Source organism: Leptinotarsa decemlineata, unplaced genomic scaffold (assembly GCF_025532065.1).
Source record: "Leptinotarsa decemlineata unplaced genomic scaffold, Ldec_3_MD MMD2_tig00000882_RagTag_RagTag, whole genome shotgun sequence".
Taxonomy (NCBI): domain Eukaryota; kingdom Metazoa; phylum Arthropoda; class Insecta; order Coleoptera; family Chrysomelidae; genus Leptinotarsa; species Leptinotarsa decemlineata.
In genome coordinates, this window is record NW_027412556.1 from 438,967 (window position 1) to 452,944 (window position 13,978).

At 37.8% G+C, this 13,978-nt stretch overlaps 1 protein-coding gene across 1 annotated transcript in view; it reads right to left on the minus strand.

The window, feature by feature from the left end:
- The window catches only part of LOC111505700 (nose resistant to fluoxetine protein 6), a 44,010-nt gene that overhangs the window by 14,382 nt on the left and 15,650 nt on the right, over positions 1-13,978 (minus strand). Inside the window, 1 exon segment of the mRNA XM_074174719.1 lies at positions 1,974-2,135. Within this exon segment, the coding sequence (XP_074030820.1) occupies positions 1,974-2,135 (162 nt within the window).

Here is a 13,978-nt window from a genome sequence, read left to right on the forward strand (position 1 = left end):
ATACATCATCATTGGAAAATTATATTTTCTGAATATAAAAAAGGTCTTTATACAGGGGTGCGCAAAAGTCCTGAATAAAATTAATATCTTTTTAACCAGCATTTTAGGGAAAAAACGCTGAAACACGTCAGTTGATTTCACGTTGTACGCATTTTTTGGCAATAAAATGATTTTTTTTTCAACCCCTTAGCTGCAACCCCCCCGAACCTTTTTTTAAATGCAAACCTATGTCGTGTATGAGCTCATTGAAAAGCTTGTAAAAATGGATTCTAACCATACCCTTTATTTTTTCTTGTGGTTACAACGAAATGAGAAAAACTCTTTTGAAAAGTTACAAACACCTAACTAAGTGCTATCTACGGGTGAATTAACGTAACAGATGCTGAAATTGGCCTCCACCCTTTACTTGGTAGGCTCCTAGGCAATGGTAAAACCCGTCTACGGCATTCCGAATGGCCTCAGCCGGTATGTTATGTGATTCCACTCTAATTCTGCTTTTTAAATCTTCAATATTAGCCGGCCTATTTTGATAAACCTTGTCTTCTATATATCCCCAATGAAAATAATCTAATGACGTTAAGTCTGGGGATCTTGGTGGCCATTCAATTGTACCACGTCGTCCAATCCAGCGTCCTGCAAATATGTTATCGAGATATTCTCTGACATTAATACCAAAATGTGGGGGAGCGCCGTCTTGTTGGAACCAAAGTGTTTCAGTGGGGATATCTGGATCTACTTCATTGGAAAACATAACAGCTAAATCAGGGACTAATTCAAAGTGTAAAAAGTCTAAGTAGCGTGCAGCTGTAAGGTTTTCCTCAAAAAAGTATGGCTCTAATATTCTGTTGTTGATGATGCCTGCCCATACATTCACTTTCTGAGGACGCTGAGTACGAGCTTCGCATATCCAGTGTGGGTTTTGCTGACTCCAAAATCGATAGATATGCCTGTTAACTACTCCATGTAAATAAAAAGTAGCTTCGTCCGAAAAGAGTATGTTGAGGGAAAACCCATTATTCTCGTCACATCGCCTCATTATTTCCTCACAAAATTGCAAACGCCTGTCATAGTCATCTTCCAAGAGCTCTTGGACAAGACATACCTTATACGGGTGGTATTTTTTTTGTTTTCAAAAACCCCCCAATCGTACGTCTAGACGCAGGATTGCTTTGGGCTAATGAAACCGTTGACACATGTGGATCTTCCTACAGAGATCCTACAAGACAAAAGTTCTTATCAGGGCATTCATTTTGGTACAAAAAATGCAACAACCTTTCTCTCTTTTTGAGGTACACTGGTCAACAACTGCTTGGGATGGAACTAATTTTATGTGTAAGTTTTTGGTGAAAAAATAAAATCCACAGAATGTTGATGCTACATTACGTTATCAGTTTTACACATAAATCAATAAAATTTGATGTGGTGCCTGGCCCGGTTGGTCTGTTCTTAAAATTTGTAAACTTTTAGGAAGTAGGTGCTGGTGATCCTTAGCAATTGTTGAGCAATGTACATCATCACCACTTATTCATTTTTTGCAACGTTAATTCACCCGTAGATAGCACTAAGTAGGTATTTCTAACTTTTTTGGTTTTAAAAGAGTTTTTTCTCATTTCGTGGTAACCGCATGAGTAAAAAAATAAAGGGTATGGTCAGATTCCGTTTTTTACGAGCTTTTCAATGAGCCCATACACGACATAGGTTTGCATTTGAAAAAAAAGTTGGGGAGGGTTGCAGCTAAGGGGTCGAAAGAAAATATTCAATTTTATTGCCAAAAAATGCGTACAACGTGAAATCAACTGACGTGTTCCAGCGTTTTTTTCCTAAAATACTGGTTAAAAAGATATTAATTTTATTCCGGACTTTTGCGCAACCCTGTATTATAACCCTACAGAAGTTTTCGAATTTTCAGTTCTTGAAGATTTTTTCAAAACAAAATTTGACCGTATTGGTTTTTTTTACTCACAAATACATACTTTTTAGTGCCCATATCTTGAATTTTTTTAAATCCTCCAAGTATTTACTGCTCTGCAGGCGACATTCTGCGCTAATACCATGGATATTGGTGAGATCGAAAGGAGGAAATGATGAGAAGAGGAAACTGGATAATCGATCTGTTGTTGCATGGTATCTTGTATCTGGAAAGAAACACACTGCGATTAGTATCAGAAGGTCAAATCAAGCCAGCTCAATAACTTCAATTACAAAAATATCTTCTTCAAGTCAAACAAGGATTACCTCCTAATCAAATGGAATTTAGTGAAATTCAATGCCAGCAGATGTGTATGCAGGAAGTGCGATTCTATTAATACCAATGACCTATCAATAAATAATTTTGAGTTGTCTGAGAGTCATGTATTAAATCTAATGCTGTTGGACCTGTTATATTGTTATCCCATTATTTTACCTTACACATGTCACTTACTCAATGAATATATTAAAACTTGCAGAGGCGTATAACTACTTGAATAATTTCAATATGTCACCAACCTATCAATCTGAGTTTGGGGCAAACCACAGCTGCACATTTGAAAGTTATAAATGATTTGCATTGTTCTGACAATAACAAACTTCGTCTTTTAGTATTGCTGGACTACAATAAAGCATTTGATCTCATTAACAATTCCCATGAATAATGGGGTACCTCAAGGGACAATTTCAGGCCCACTTCTCTTTATTTTATATACTTTTCAGTTTTCACAGTGCCTTCTTCATACTTCCATGCATTGTTACGCTGACCATTTACAGTTATATTCAGAATCAGATGAAAATTCACTCAATTCTGCGCTCGATCATTTGAGTCATGATCTACACTCTCTGATAAATGAATCAAGTTGATACTGTGTCTCTGTGAACGCATCTGAATCTTATGTCGTGCTCTTCGGTAGGACAACTGCAGAAAATCGTTGTAACAAATTGATTATTATTTCCATCGATGGGTTTCAATTACCAAAAAGAGACCTCATCTCGATTATTCTCTGCGATTCAGTACACATGTTTCTCAAAGGGTAGTTACATGAATCTAAAACTAGTATACTTGAGTAGAAATCTCTAGCACCTAAACATAAATCCTCTCTTTTCCGAGGCTCTTTTTCCACTAATATTGCACGCCTATATAATAAGCTACACATCGAATTGAAATCACTATCACCACTTAGTTTCAAGAAAAATCTGAAGAGATATATGTTACGATCCGGTTCTTTAATAATATGGATCAGTTGATACCTATACTTGATATTCATTCACCATAAATCTGTTGAAAACACCAAAATTATCTTTATATTATTATATTAAATGTCATTCATGTTTATGAGATGATTTTTAACATGTGAGTGATCAAATTCGCCACTCTTTCCTGCTTTTCACCCTTTTTTTTTCTTCTTTGAGTGTGACTGCACAATGTTTTGTATCAATATGAGTTTGATGTGATTGGTTGGATGGCAGAGCAATTTCAGCTTTGATTCATTATGGGCAGATGTTGAATTCTGTCATTTGTTAAGTTACGTATCTCTTGTACTGAGCAACGTTTTAATAAAATTATTCACTATTGTCGTATTGAAACTTTACATTCTGAGTCCAAGTTTTTTTCAGTTAAAATACCAAATGGTTGAATTATTTTGCGAGCAATTTCACCAATTCTCAGGATACACCACAGTTCAATGAAATAAAAACTCATTATCAAATTACATGTCACACCCAAGGATTTTTTCCATTTTTATCACAGTAACCGGACACCGAATGCATTCATATTATTCTGCATGGACGAGCTATTTGAAAGGTAGTATTATCGTGTCTGATTACGTCTAATTGAAGACGCTGTTTGATTGCAAATTAATCCATGGAATAAATATATACTTAAAGAGTCGTTATCATACGTACTGCAGGAGAAATAAAACTTCTGAGTTGACCAAACAGCAACCTTGAAACACTCTAGACGCCTTTCAGCTCCATCGAAAGTGATGAATTCTTCACGGTTGAGGTTCTATACAACCTCAGTTTCAATTAGTATTCATCCATTGTTCTAGATTATAGAAGATTTCAAAAACACTGCACCATGCACAATATGAAAAAAGTAAAAATTTAAATGAGGAACACGTGTAGAAAGGGCCAATGCAGAGGCAGCATAAAGCGTGGGTGGTGTAGGCCACCGCCCACAAACACAGGCGAGACACATTGTCTTCAGACAGTCCGAGCCTCTGCATATGATGATTCAAATGACAGTGACCTGTAATAAGGCCTGTTAGACATCGTACTGTAGTCCAACAATCGTTTGGTATCAAGCTCTTTGGAGTGAGCCAATCCTGGAAGTTTCTGCCAGAAGTCCATAGATTTTCTAGCCATCCAGGTGTTCAAACTTTGGCAAAGCCTAAAGCGACGCTAATGACAGGTTCTGGTCCGATGAAGCTGCTTGCAGCACCCTCCTTTGCAAGGAAATCAGCAGCCTCATTGCTTTCCAGACCAGTATGGCCAGGAATACAAACCAGAGACAATCTGGCAGGTTGATATCTCAGCTTGGGATCTCAGCTTGGGACCACTCGATGTTGTGTTGATGGGTCCAAACATGGTCTGCTATTCCTGATTTGCCGGTTTCTCCTCGCTGTGTGTGTTTCTTGTGCTCGGCAATGCGAACATTCAATGGCCTCTTAGTTTCACCAATATAGGATTTTCCGCACTCACAGGGTATCTGGTAAATGCAATTCTTGGAATCGCAGTCCGCGTTTGGTAGCCTGGTTTTCGTGAAGCTGCTACGGATAGTGTTACCGGATCTGAAGCAGGTTCTGATGTTGTACTTGGAACCAATTCTTCTTATCGTCTCCGATAATCCTCTGATGTAGGGAAGTGCAAGCACTGGTTGTGACGGCTTCTCTTCCTTGCGAGGCTCCTGCTGTCTTCTAGCCAAAGTATTTTCTATCGCTTTGCTGTAGCCATTCCGTTGAAGATCATTTTTGATGATGTCTAGTTCCTTCTCGAGACCTTCCTTCGTATTACAAAGCCCAAAAGCACGGTCTAATAGAGTCTTAATGATTCCTCTTTCAGTCGATTGATGGTGGTTGGATTCGTGGTTCAGATACTGTCCCGTATGAGTGGGTTTTCGGTATACAAACCACTCCATATATATGTTGACTATGACTGGTGAAAGTGGCGATCCCATTGGCAGCCCCTCATCTTGTGTAAAGAATTCGTCGTTCAGTTGGAAATAACAGTTTCGTACACAGCATCCTAGTAATTCCATGATTACTTCTATAGGTAGATTCGTTCACTCTTTCAGGTTCCCGTCTTCGGATAGCTTTCTCTGTATGATTTGGAGTGCTTCTTCGACCGGAACGTTGGTGTAAAGGCTTTCCACATCGAAACTAATTACTTGATCTTCCTGTGTGACCTCAATTGACCCCAGTAGTTCGACAAAATGCCTTGAATTCTTCACAAAAGACGATGTTTTTCCTTGTAATGGTTGTATTAAGGGAAGTAAAAATCTAGACAAGTTTTGAGTAGCCGAATCTCTGGAGCTGATGATCGGTCTAAGCGAAACGTCCCTCTTGTGGATTTTGGGTCGTCCATACAAGTGAGGAGGCTTACTGTGGTGCGGTGTTAGCGATGATCTTTGCTTGTCCGAAAAATAGACTTGGTGTTTTTTCAAAATCTGATACAACTTCCTTTCGATTGATGCAGTAGGGTCCTGTACGACGTAAGTAAGAAGAATTGCTTCCAAGTACAACATCAGAACCTGCTTCAGATCCGGTAACACTATCCGTAGCAGCCTCACGAAAACCAGGCCACCAAACGCGGACTGCGATTCCAAGAATTGCATTTACCGGATACCCTGTGAGTGCGGAAAATCCTATATTGGTGAAACTAAGAGGCCATTGAATGTTCGCATTGCCGAGCACAAGAAACACACACAGCGAGGGGAAACCAGCAAATCAGGAATAGCAGACCATGTTTGGGCCCATCAACACAACATCGAGTGGTCCCAAGCTGAGATCTTGCACAGAGAGGAACATTGGTTTAGGAGAAAATTCAAGGAAGCCGCATACATGTTGTCCAACAACGTATTCAGCCAAGCCAGCGTAGAAATACGCAACATATGGAAACCCATCATCAAGCGAAAAATGGCCAACTCCCGCCAAAACGGTAATCTCCCACGGAACCAGTGAAGCGGAAAATGGAAAGCGGGGATAAGTGAAAGTACTCGAACGACCTATAAATAGTCATCTCTCGGAGGAATCAGTCCAGTCATTACCCGAAGACGATTGTAGATACCAACAATCGGAACGTCGTGAACTAACGTGACTTGGAATCTCTCCACTTTTTATTTATTTTTTTTTTCATTTCTTTATTTTTATTTATTCAATTGTTCTATTTTTACTTGTATTTTATTTCACTATTATTTCATTTCAGGTTTATTTTGGTTAATATAATTGTTATTTTCAGCTATTCATTTTCAATTCTCCTTTTTTAGTTGTTTCAGGGATTTCAAATCATTTTATATAGTAGACAATGGAAGTCCGAACTAGTGAAATTCATCATGAAACATTGTCAATCACTTTCAAACAAACGTAGGGCAATTACAACCCCATGTTTCCTCTCCACAGTCCCTGAACTGACTTCTTTCATTACTGTTTACCAAAGAGGGTTATCTGTATGAGGAAGTGAATATAACATTCTATGTATGTAACTCTATACAAAATATTCAGGTTAATATAGACTGTTCGAACATTATTCTATGAACTAATTTGTCGAAAATGTGAAACTGATGTAAATTGTATTTTATTGAGACCGGTTATGAAATTTATCATTTATAGTTTAGGCGAAGCAAGTTGTTGATAGTGGATCTCGAAGTTATAAATTCTTATTACTAAAGCGAAATTCACTTTTACACATTGCTTTTCTCGTGATGCAATCACAAACCTGATCATTTTGTAAGAGAAATGTAGTATTTCGCATAGTCAACCACACTAGACTTGAATATATTACTGACCGAATTATCATGCATTACTGAAATAGTCATTTAACTTGTTAACAAGATGGAAATTCATTCGAATTTGTTCACTTCAAAAAATCAGAACGATCCAACTACATATATGAAGCGTTAGATAACTTGCGGGCAACCAAAACGATCATTCTTTTGTGGGACAACAGAAGATATTCAGGACGATTTTTGGACAACACTATTGTTGTTGGTGAAGATGTATTACTCACTGCTCGAACTCCAACTGAAAAAACTATTTTCTTCCCAAAACCAGGAAAAGCTCAACATCAATCTGAAATATATTCATCAAAAAGTTTATCTACTTTTGCAAAGTGTCAAAATCATCTACTACTTTTACACGAAATAACTGGCTGTGATACGACATCTGCATTTTACAGAAGGGGTAAAATAACAGTTTTCAAAATGGTTGAAAAACAAAACTTAGTTCAATGTGCTGAAGTTTTTGAAAATACTAATTCAACTCGACAAGAAATCATCGCTAATGGCATTCTAAAAAAACTACCTGCTTAGATAAGTGTAGATTTGCATGTTTCGTTAAAAATACCAAAAGTAAAAAATAAGTAAAATTACCTTGTCTTCCTCCAACCTCAGTTGCTACTATCAACATCTTTTTCGGTTATATTACCGAGTTCAAGTGTGGCTTGATAATTTCATGATCTACAATTTTTGTCTGAAGTATTTTTAAGGTAAAACTTACCGTTTTGCTTAAAATCGGGAAAACCCCATTTTTTTGACCTTTGACCTTGAATAAATTTTTTTCCATACAGGGGAAAGTTTATTTTTAATCATATTTTAAACAATCTTTTTGATTTTCAGCTTGGTGGGAATATAGATAGCTTCAAATGTCTAAATTGACCGGACTATTATATAGAACAAAAATTTGGCCCAGAAGAATATGAAAAACATGCACTGTTTGGAAACTTTGGTGTAGTGATTGATATTACTGGAGTTTTATTCTAACATCAAACCGTTATTGTAACACCTTGGCACGTGTTTCGATCACCAAGTGATCATCTTCAAGAGGAAGATTAATGTTCTTCTTGAAGATGATCACTTGGTTGAAAAACTATTGGTTCAATTCTTGGAGGTTGTCTGTTATTCTGGTATATACATGACAGTTTTTCATTTTCAACGATTTTCAATTGTCTACGAATTACCACTTGAAAATTCTGTGAATAACCTGGCTTAAAGTTTGGCAATGCATATTACAAATCTAACACCGAAGTCCTGGGCGAATTCAGAACTGGAAACCCCCAAAAGGGCATCCAGGGAGGACTGGCAAATGACAAATACGGTGATAGATCTGGAGAAAATCAAAATGGGCTGTAAACTCATTTCATTCCTATAAGTCGCTGGGACCTGATGGCATATACCCAGAAATACTTCAAAAGGGACCGGAAGTTCTTTTCAAAAAAATGTGTGTAATTCTCAGGGCAAGTTTAGCACTGGAACACATACCAAAAATTTGAAGACTGATCAGGGCCACCTTCATTTCGAAACCTGGGAAAATCGGACAGGACTCGGCGAAGGCTTTGAGACCAATCAGTCCCATGTCATTCGCGTTGGAAACGCTAGAAAAACTACTTGACGGGCCTATCAGGGACGTATCACTGGCTCTCAGACCATTACATCGAGACCAATATACAAACAGGTCAGGTATGTTAACAGGAACGGCTCTATGTCGGGTAATAGAAAAAGTAGAACATACTTACAAAAACAAGGAAGTACTTTCAGCTGCTTTTTTGGACATTGAGGGCGCATTTGACAATACGTCGTTAGAATCAACCATGCAGGCGTCGAGGAGAAGAGGGATCGACAAGACAAGCTGTGCTGCATGTTTAGGGGAAGATTGATATATACAACCATTAGCAAGTAGCAAGGGGCTGTCCTCAAGGGGGTTTTATTGCCTCTGTTATGGAATGAACGAGCTATTATGTATCCTGGATCACTATGGGTATAAAGTACTGGGCTCTGCAGACGACTTAGTCATCTTACGGAGGCATGCAGCAGGCTCTGAATATATATAACAAGATGGACCGAACAAGAATGGCTTAACATAAGCCCATCCAAATCGGCCATAGTGGCATTCACCAAGAGGACTAAAACGGAGGGTCGCGGGCCTCTAAAACTGAAAGAAATACAAGTGTCGGGGGAGGTTAAATATCTGGGAGTAATTGTAGATTCCAAACTGACCTGGAACCAACACTTGGACAGGATGAAAAGGAAAGTGGTGGTAGGACGGATGGTCGCCAGACCCACCTATGGAAAAATATGGGGTCTAAAACTAGACATGGTATATTGGCTATACATGATGGTGGTTGAATCCATGATAACATACGCATCTCTGGTCTGGTGGCCAAAGATAAAGGGGGCGACAGCTATCAACAAACTAGGCAAGGTGCAAAGACTTGCATGTTTGGGAATGACGGGAGCAATGAGAACTACCCCAACAACTGCATTGGAGACACTCCTGAATCTACCTCCTTTACACTTTGTGATAATGGGGGAGGCCAGGATGGGCCAGGATATTGAATACGTGCACGGACCACATGACACCGAAGTACACCTTTAACACAAACTTCACGACCAAAATCATAAGCCGTGAAGAGTGGGGGACCATTAGTCATCCCGAAAACATGTTTGGAAAAAACACCTGGTTACAGATGGATCGAAGACCAAACATGGAACAAGAGCTGGAATATACCGAGGGGACAGAAATTTAAACTACAGTTATCCGCTAGGACTATACACATCTGTCTTTCAGGCGGAACTGTATGTTAGCTTGGAGTGGGCACGGCTTATTAAATTGAGACCTCAAAGAAATGAACGGATCAATATTTTTACAGACAGCAAGAGCCCACTAGGGGCTTTGACAAACCCGAAGGTGACATCAAAACTGATCTGGGAATGCCATGAAGAACTGAATGAACTTGCAAACAGGAACAAATTAACTTTGTACTGCGTGCCAGGTCATTCTGGAATCACAGGTAATGATAAAGCTGATGAATGTGCTAGACGCGGATCATCAACTTCATATATAGGTCCTGAACCAGCTCTGGGGGTACCAAAATCATTGGTACGAAACCACATTAGGACATGGACCAATAAAAAGCACACAGAGTACTGGACAAAAATACCTGGCAACAAACACAGTAGAACCTTCATTAGGGACCGTCCGAGAAAAGAACCAATGAACTACTAACCGGTCATTGTCTGCTTAGAGGTCACCTGAATAAAATGGTGCTGTACAATGGAGACCTCAGCTGCAGGTTATGCAACGAAGGGATAGAAACAGCTCTACACATCTTATGCGAATGTGAGGCAGTGAATCACAGGAGGCAAGCAATATATGGACCTACAAAATTACGTCCAGAAGAATATGACGAACATCCAACACGGAACCTGTACAAACTAGTACAGGGAACGAGACTGATGGAATGGGAGAAGCAATAACGCAATAAGCCCAAGAGGCTGCAGTGTTTTCTGGAAACTTGGACTAAATGGACAAGTCAAACAAAAAAAAAACACTTGAACATTCTGTGAATGACCTGGCTTGAAGTTTGGCAATGCATATCGAAATGGAACGATCATTATCTCCAAATGTGAAACGAATAAATCTATATGCATTCAAATTTATCTATGCCAAGTCAAATCTTGGAGAATATTAATTCCATTTCTGAACAGAAAAGAACAAGCCTTCGAAATTGATTAGAAAAAAAACGAGTGAGCATAATACCATGCAACACCAGTAACGGAGTTATTGAGGTCGACAACATCTGAAGCTTCACCAGATCATTGCCAAGGTCGGTTGAGTTATATAATTTTTTGAAAGTGAAAGTATATCACCGTTACTCGCAAAGAAACACCAAATAGTTCATTATTGGGCCAATTGAAACGGCGCAATTGAGTCAGTTACATGTGGGGACGTATGATGGTTTTTCCATAAGTGGTTCGTTTCGTAATAAGTGGTTCGTCTGGGACGAATTATATAAATCTTTTCGGTTTCTAATTGTTGAATTTGTTGTACTTTGAATACTAACATTTTTAATTATTCATTTATTCTTCACCCCAAACTGATAAATAATTTTCAAGACAGTATTTCTGTCTTCAACCTTCAGAAAACTGATTGAGGAAGATTTAAGGAAATGGACATTTCCGAATTTTCCTGTAAAACTCAAAACAAGACCAGTCAAGGGAGAAGAAAAGTTGAAAGGGTGAAGAAAAAACCTCTGGCAAAACTGAAGAAGCAGAAAAGCTAGAGAACAAGATAAAAAGGATAGCGAAAAACAAGAGTACTACAATATTTATAAAAAAAAATTGAAAAGGCTGTACTCCTCTCAGACGAATCTTAGATGAAAATACCCAAAGATTCGAAAAATAATGCAAAAAAATGAATATGTGCTATAGCTCCAAACTATTGCAAGTTAAGATAATTATACCTGCAGGTATACCTGACTTGCAAGTCAGAACTCTGACTTGTATCTCAGAATTCTGACTTGCAACTCAGAATTCTGACTTGTATCTCAGAATTTTGACTTTCAAGTCAGAATTCTGACTTGTATTTCAGAATCCTGACTTGCAAGTCAGAATTCTGTCTTGTATCTCAGAATTCTGACATACAACTCAGAATTCTGACTTGTATCTCACAATTCTAACTTGCAAGTGAGAACTCTGACTTGTATCTCAGAATTCTGACTTGCAAGCCAGAATTCTGTCTTGTATCTCAGAATTCTGACATACAACTCAGAATTCTGACTTGTATCTCACAATTCTGTCTTGTATCTCAGAATTCTGACTTGTACCTCACAATTCTGACTTGTATCTCAGAATTCTGACTTGCAACTCAGAATTCTGACTTGTATCTCAGAATTTTGACTTGCAAGTCAGAATTCTGAGATGAAAGTCAGAATTATACAAATCGAAAAAAATATTTTTGTGTGGCCCTTCTTATATAATTCTGACTTTCATCTCAGAATTCTGAGTTGCAAGTCAGAATTCTAACTTGAATCTCAGAATTCTGACTTATATTTCAGAATCCTGACTTGCAACTCAGAATTTTGACTTGTATCTCATAATTTTGACTTGCAAGTCGGAATTCTGACTTATATTTCAGAATCCTGACTTGCAAGTCAGAATTCTGACTTGTATCTCAGAATTTTGGCTTGCAACTCAGAATTCTGACTTGTATCTCATAATTCTGACTTGTATCTCATAATTCTGACTTGTATCTCATAATTCTGACTTGTATCTCATAATTCTGACTTGCAAGTCAGAATTCCGACTTATATTTCAGAATCCTGACTTGCAAGTCAGAATTCTGACTTGTATCTCATAATTCTGACTTGCAAGTCAGAATTCTGATTTGCCACCCTGAACCTTCCTTTATGAAAAGGTGGGCCTTTTCATCGGTCACGGAAAAGGCAATGAAGCTATTTTCATTGCGAAATGAATAACTTCCCACTCGAGTGGCCTCCATTTGGAATACACAAAAACTCAGTTTTTTCGTAACCAATTAGGTTTTATGGGATTGATCGATGTTCTTCTCACGTTCTGGTTACTGAAACGAATTTTATGAATGGATAATAAGCATCGAGACCAGACTGAATAAAATGAAATTGGAATTAGAAATGTATGACAAAGTTCGACAAAGAAATGCGGTATACAGGGGATTATTTGCTGAACCATAATTACGTCACTGTGGAGTGAAAATTCTATTCAGGTACCGATAATGAGACGAAATCATTCCGGCAACGTTCCTGTTGCGGTACTAATTTGCATTACTGTGTTATTTCGACAGTTTCGCCAACTTCAATAACGACAAACAATATGATAATATAAAGAATGTATGAAACTATAAGTATACGAATTCTCAGTATTTCTTACTTTCTTGAAACAAAGGAAATGACGCTACAGAAGTCCTCCTCAGAGGAACTACACGTCTAAATTGTGGTGACTTGAGCCTAGTCTCCTGTATATTAATAATAATAATATACTTTATTGTCATTAAGAATAAATCTTGTGGACAAAGCTTGTGAAAAGTACATACAAATGTAAATATAGAAATATAACATCTAGTCAAGCAAGAGTCCAAACAGGGTGGGTCACTTTCAGAAGAGGTGTATTTCAGGGTGATTCCCTCAGTCCCCTTTTCTTCTGCATCTCACTATTGCCATCATCCGTTGCGCTCAGAAATACTCGAGGTATAACTGTGGAACCCCCGGAAAGCGGAGACACAAGGTCACCCATTTGTTTTATATGGATGATCCTAAACTTTTTGCCTCTGGAGAGAAGGATCTCCATCAGTCCTTGAGGGTGGTGGAAGAGTACACGCTTGCTATCGATATGAAATTTGGGATAGACAAATGTGTAATGGTCCATCCCAACAAAGAACGATGTGGGGACTACGGAGACGATGTGCAGCTCGTAGATAGAAGCATCCTACACCATTTGGATGCCGGAGAGATGTAATAACTAAACAAAAATATTCTTACTAAACAACTAAAATTTTGAAGAATTTTTCAAAGCTGTGATTGGGAATAGATGTCAGCTGGTTATTCTTAAATGCTGCATTTTATTCTTGGTGGCAGCAAATATATATTAGCAAAAGCAATTTGATTTTATAACAGTTATATTAGTGTTTTTGAATTGTAGTTAATATACCATACTATAAAATAGTTGGGAAATTATCATTGAAGTGACTATATGGTTATGAAAATAAAATAGTATCTGAAAGCATTCCAATAAAATAATTTCATTGAAGCTACAGGAAACAGTTATAAGATAAGCTTGAAATAGTTTTATAATTATCATGAAAATCTCACAGAAAAGTTATAAAATTGCTACATAACAATTTACTTTTATAGGAAAAGAAGTTTTATAAGTTAGTTGCAAAAACGTTTCTGTGATAATTTCCTGACTATTTTATAATGGTTTTTTAATTTTATTTCATAAACGTTTCTATGACAAATTTATAAAACACTTTTATTGTCT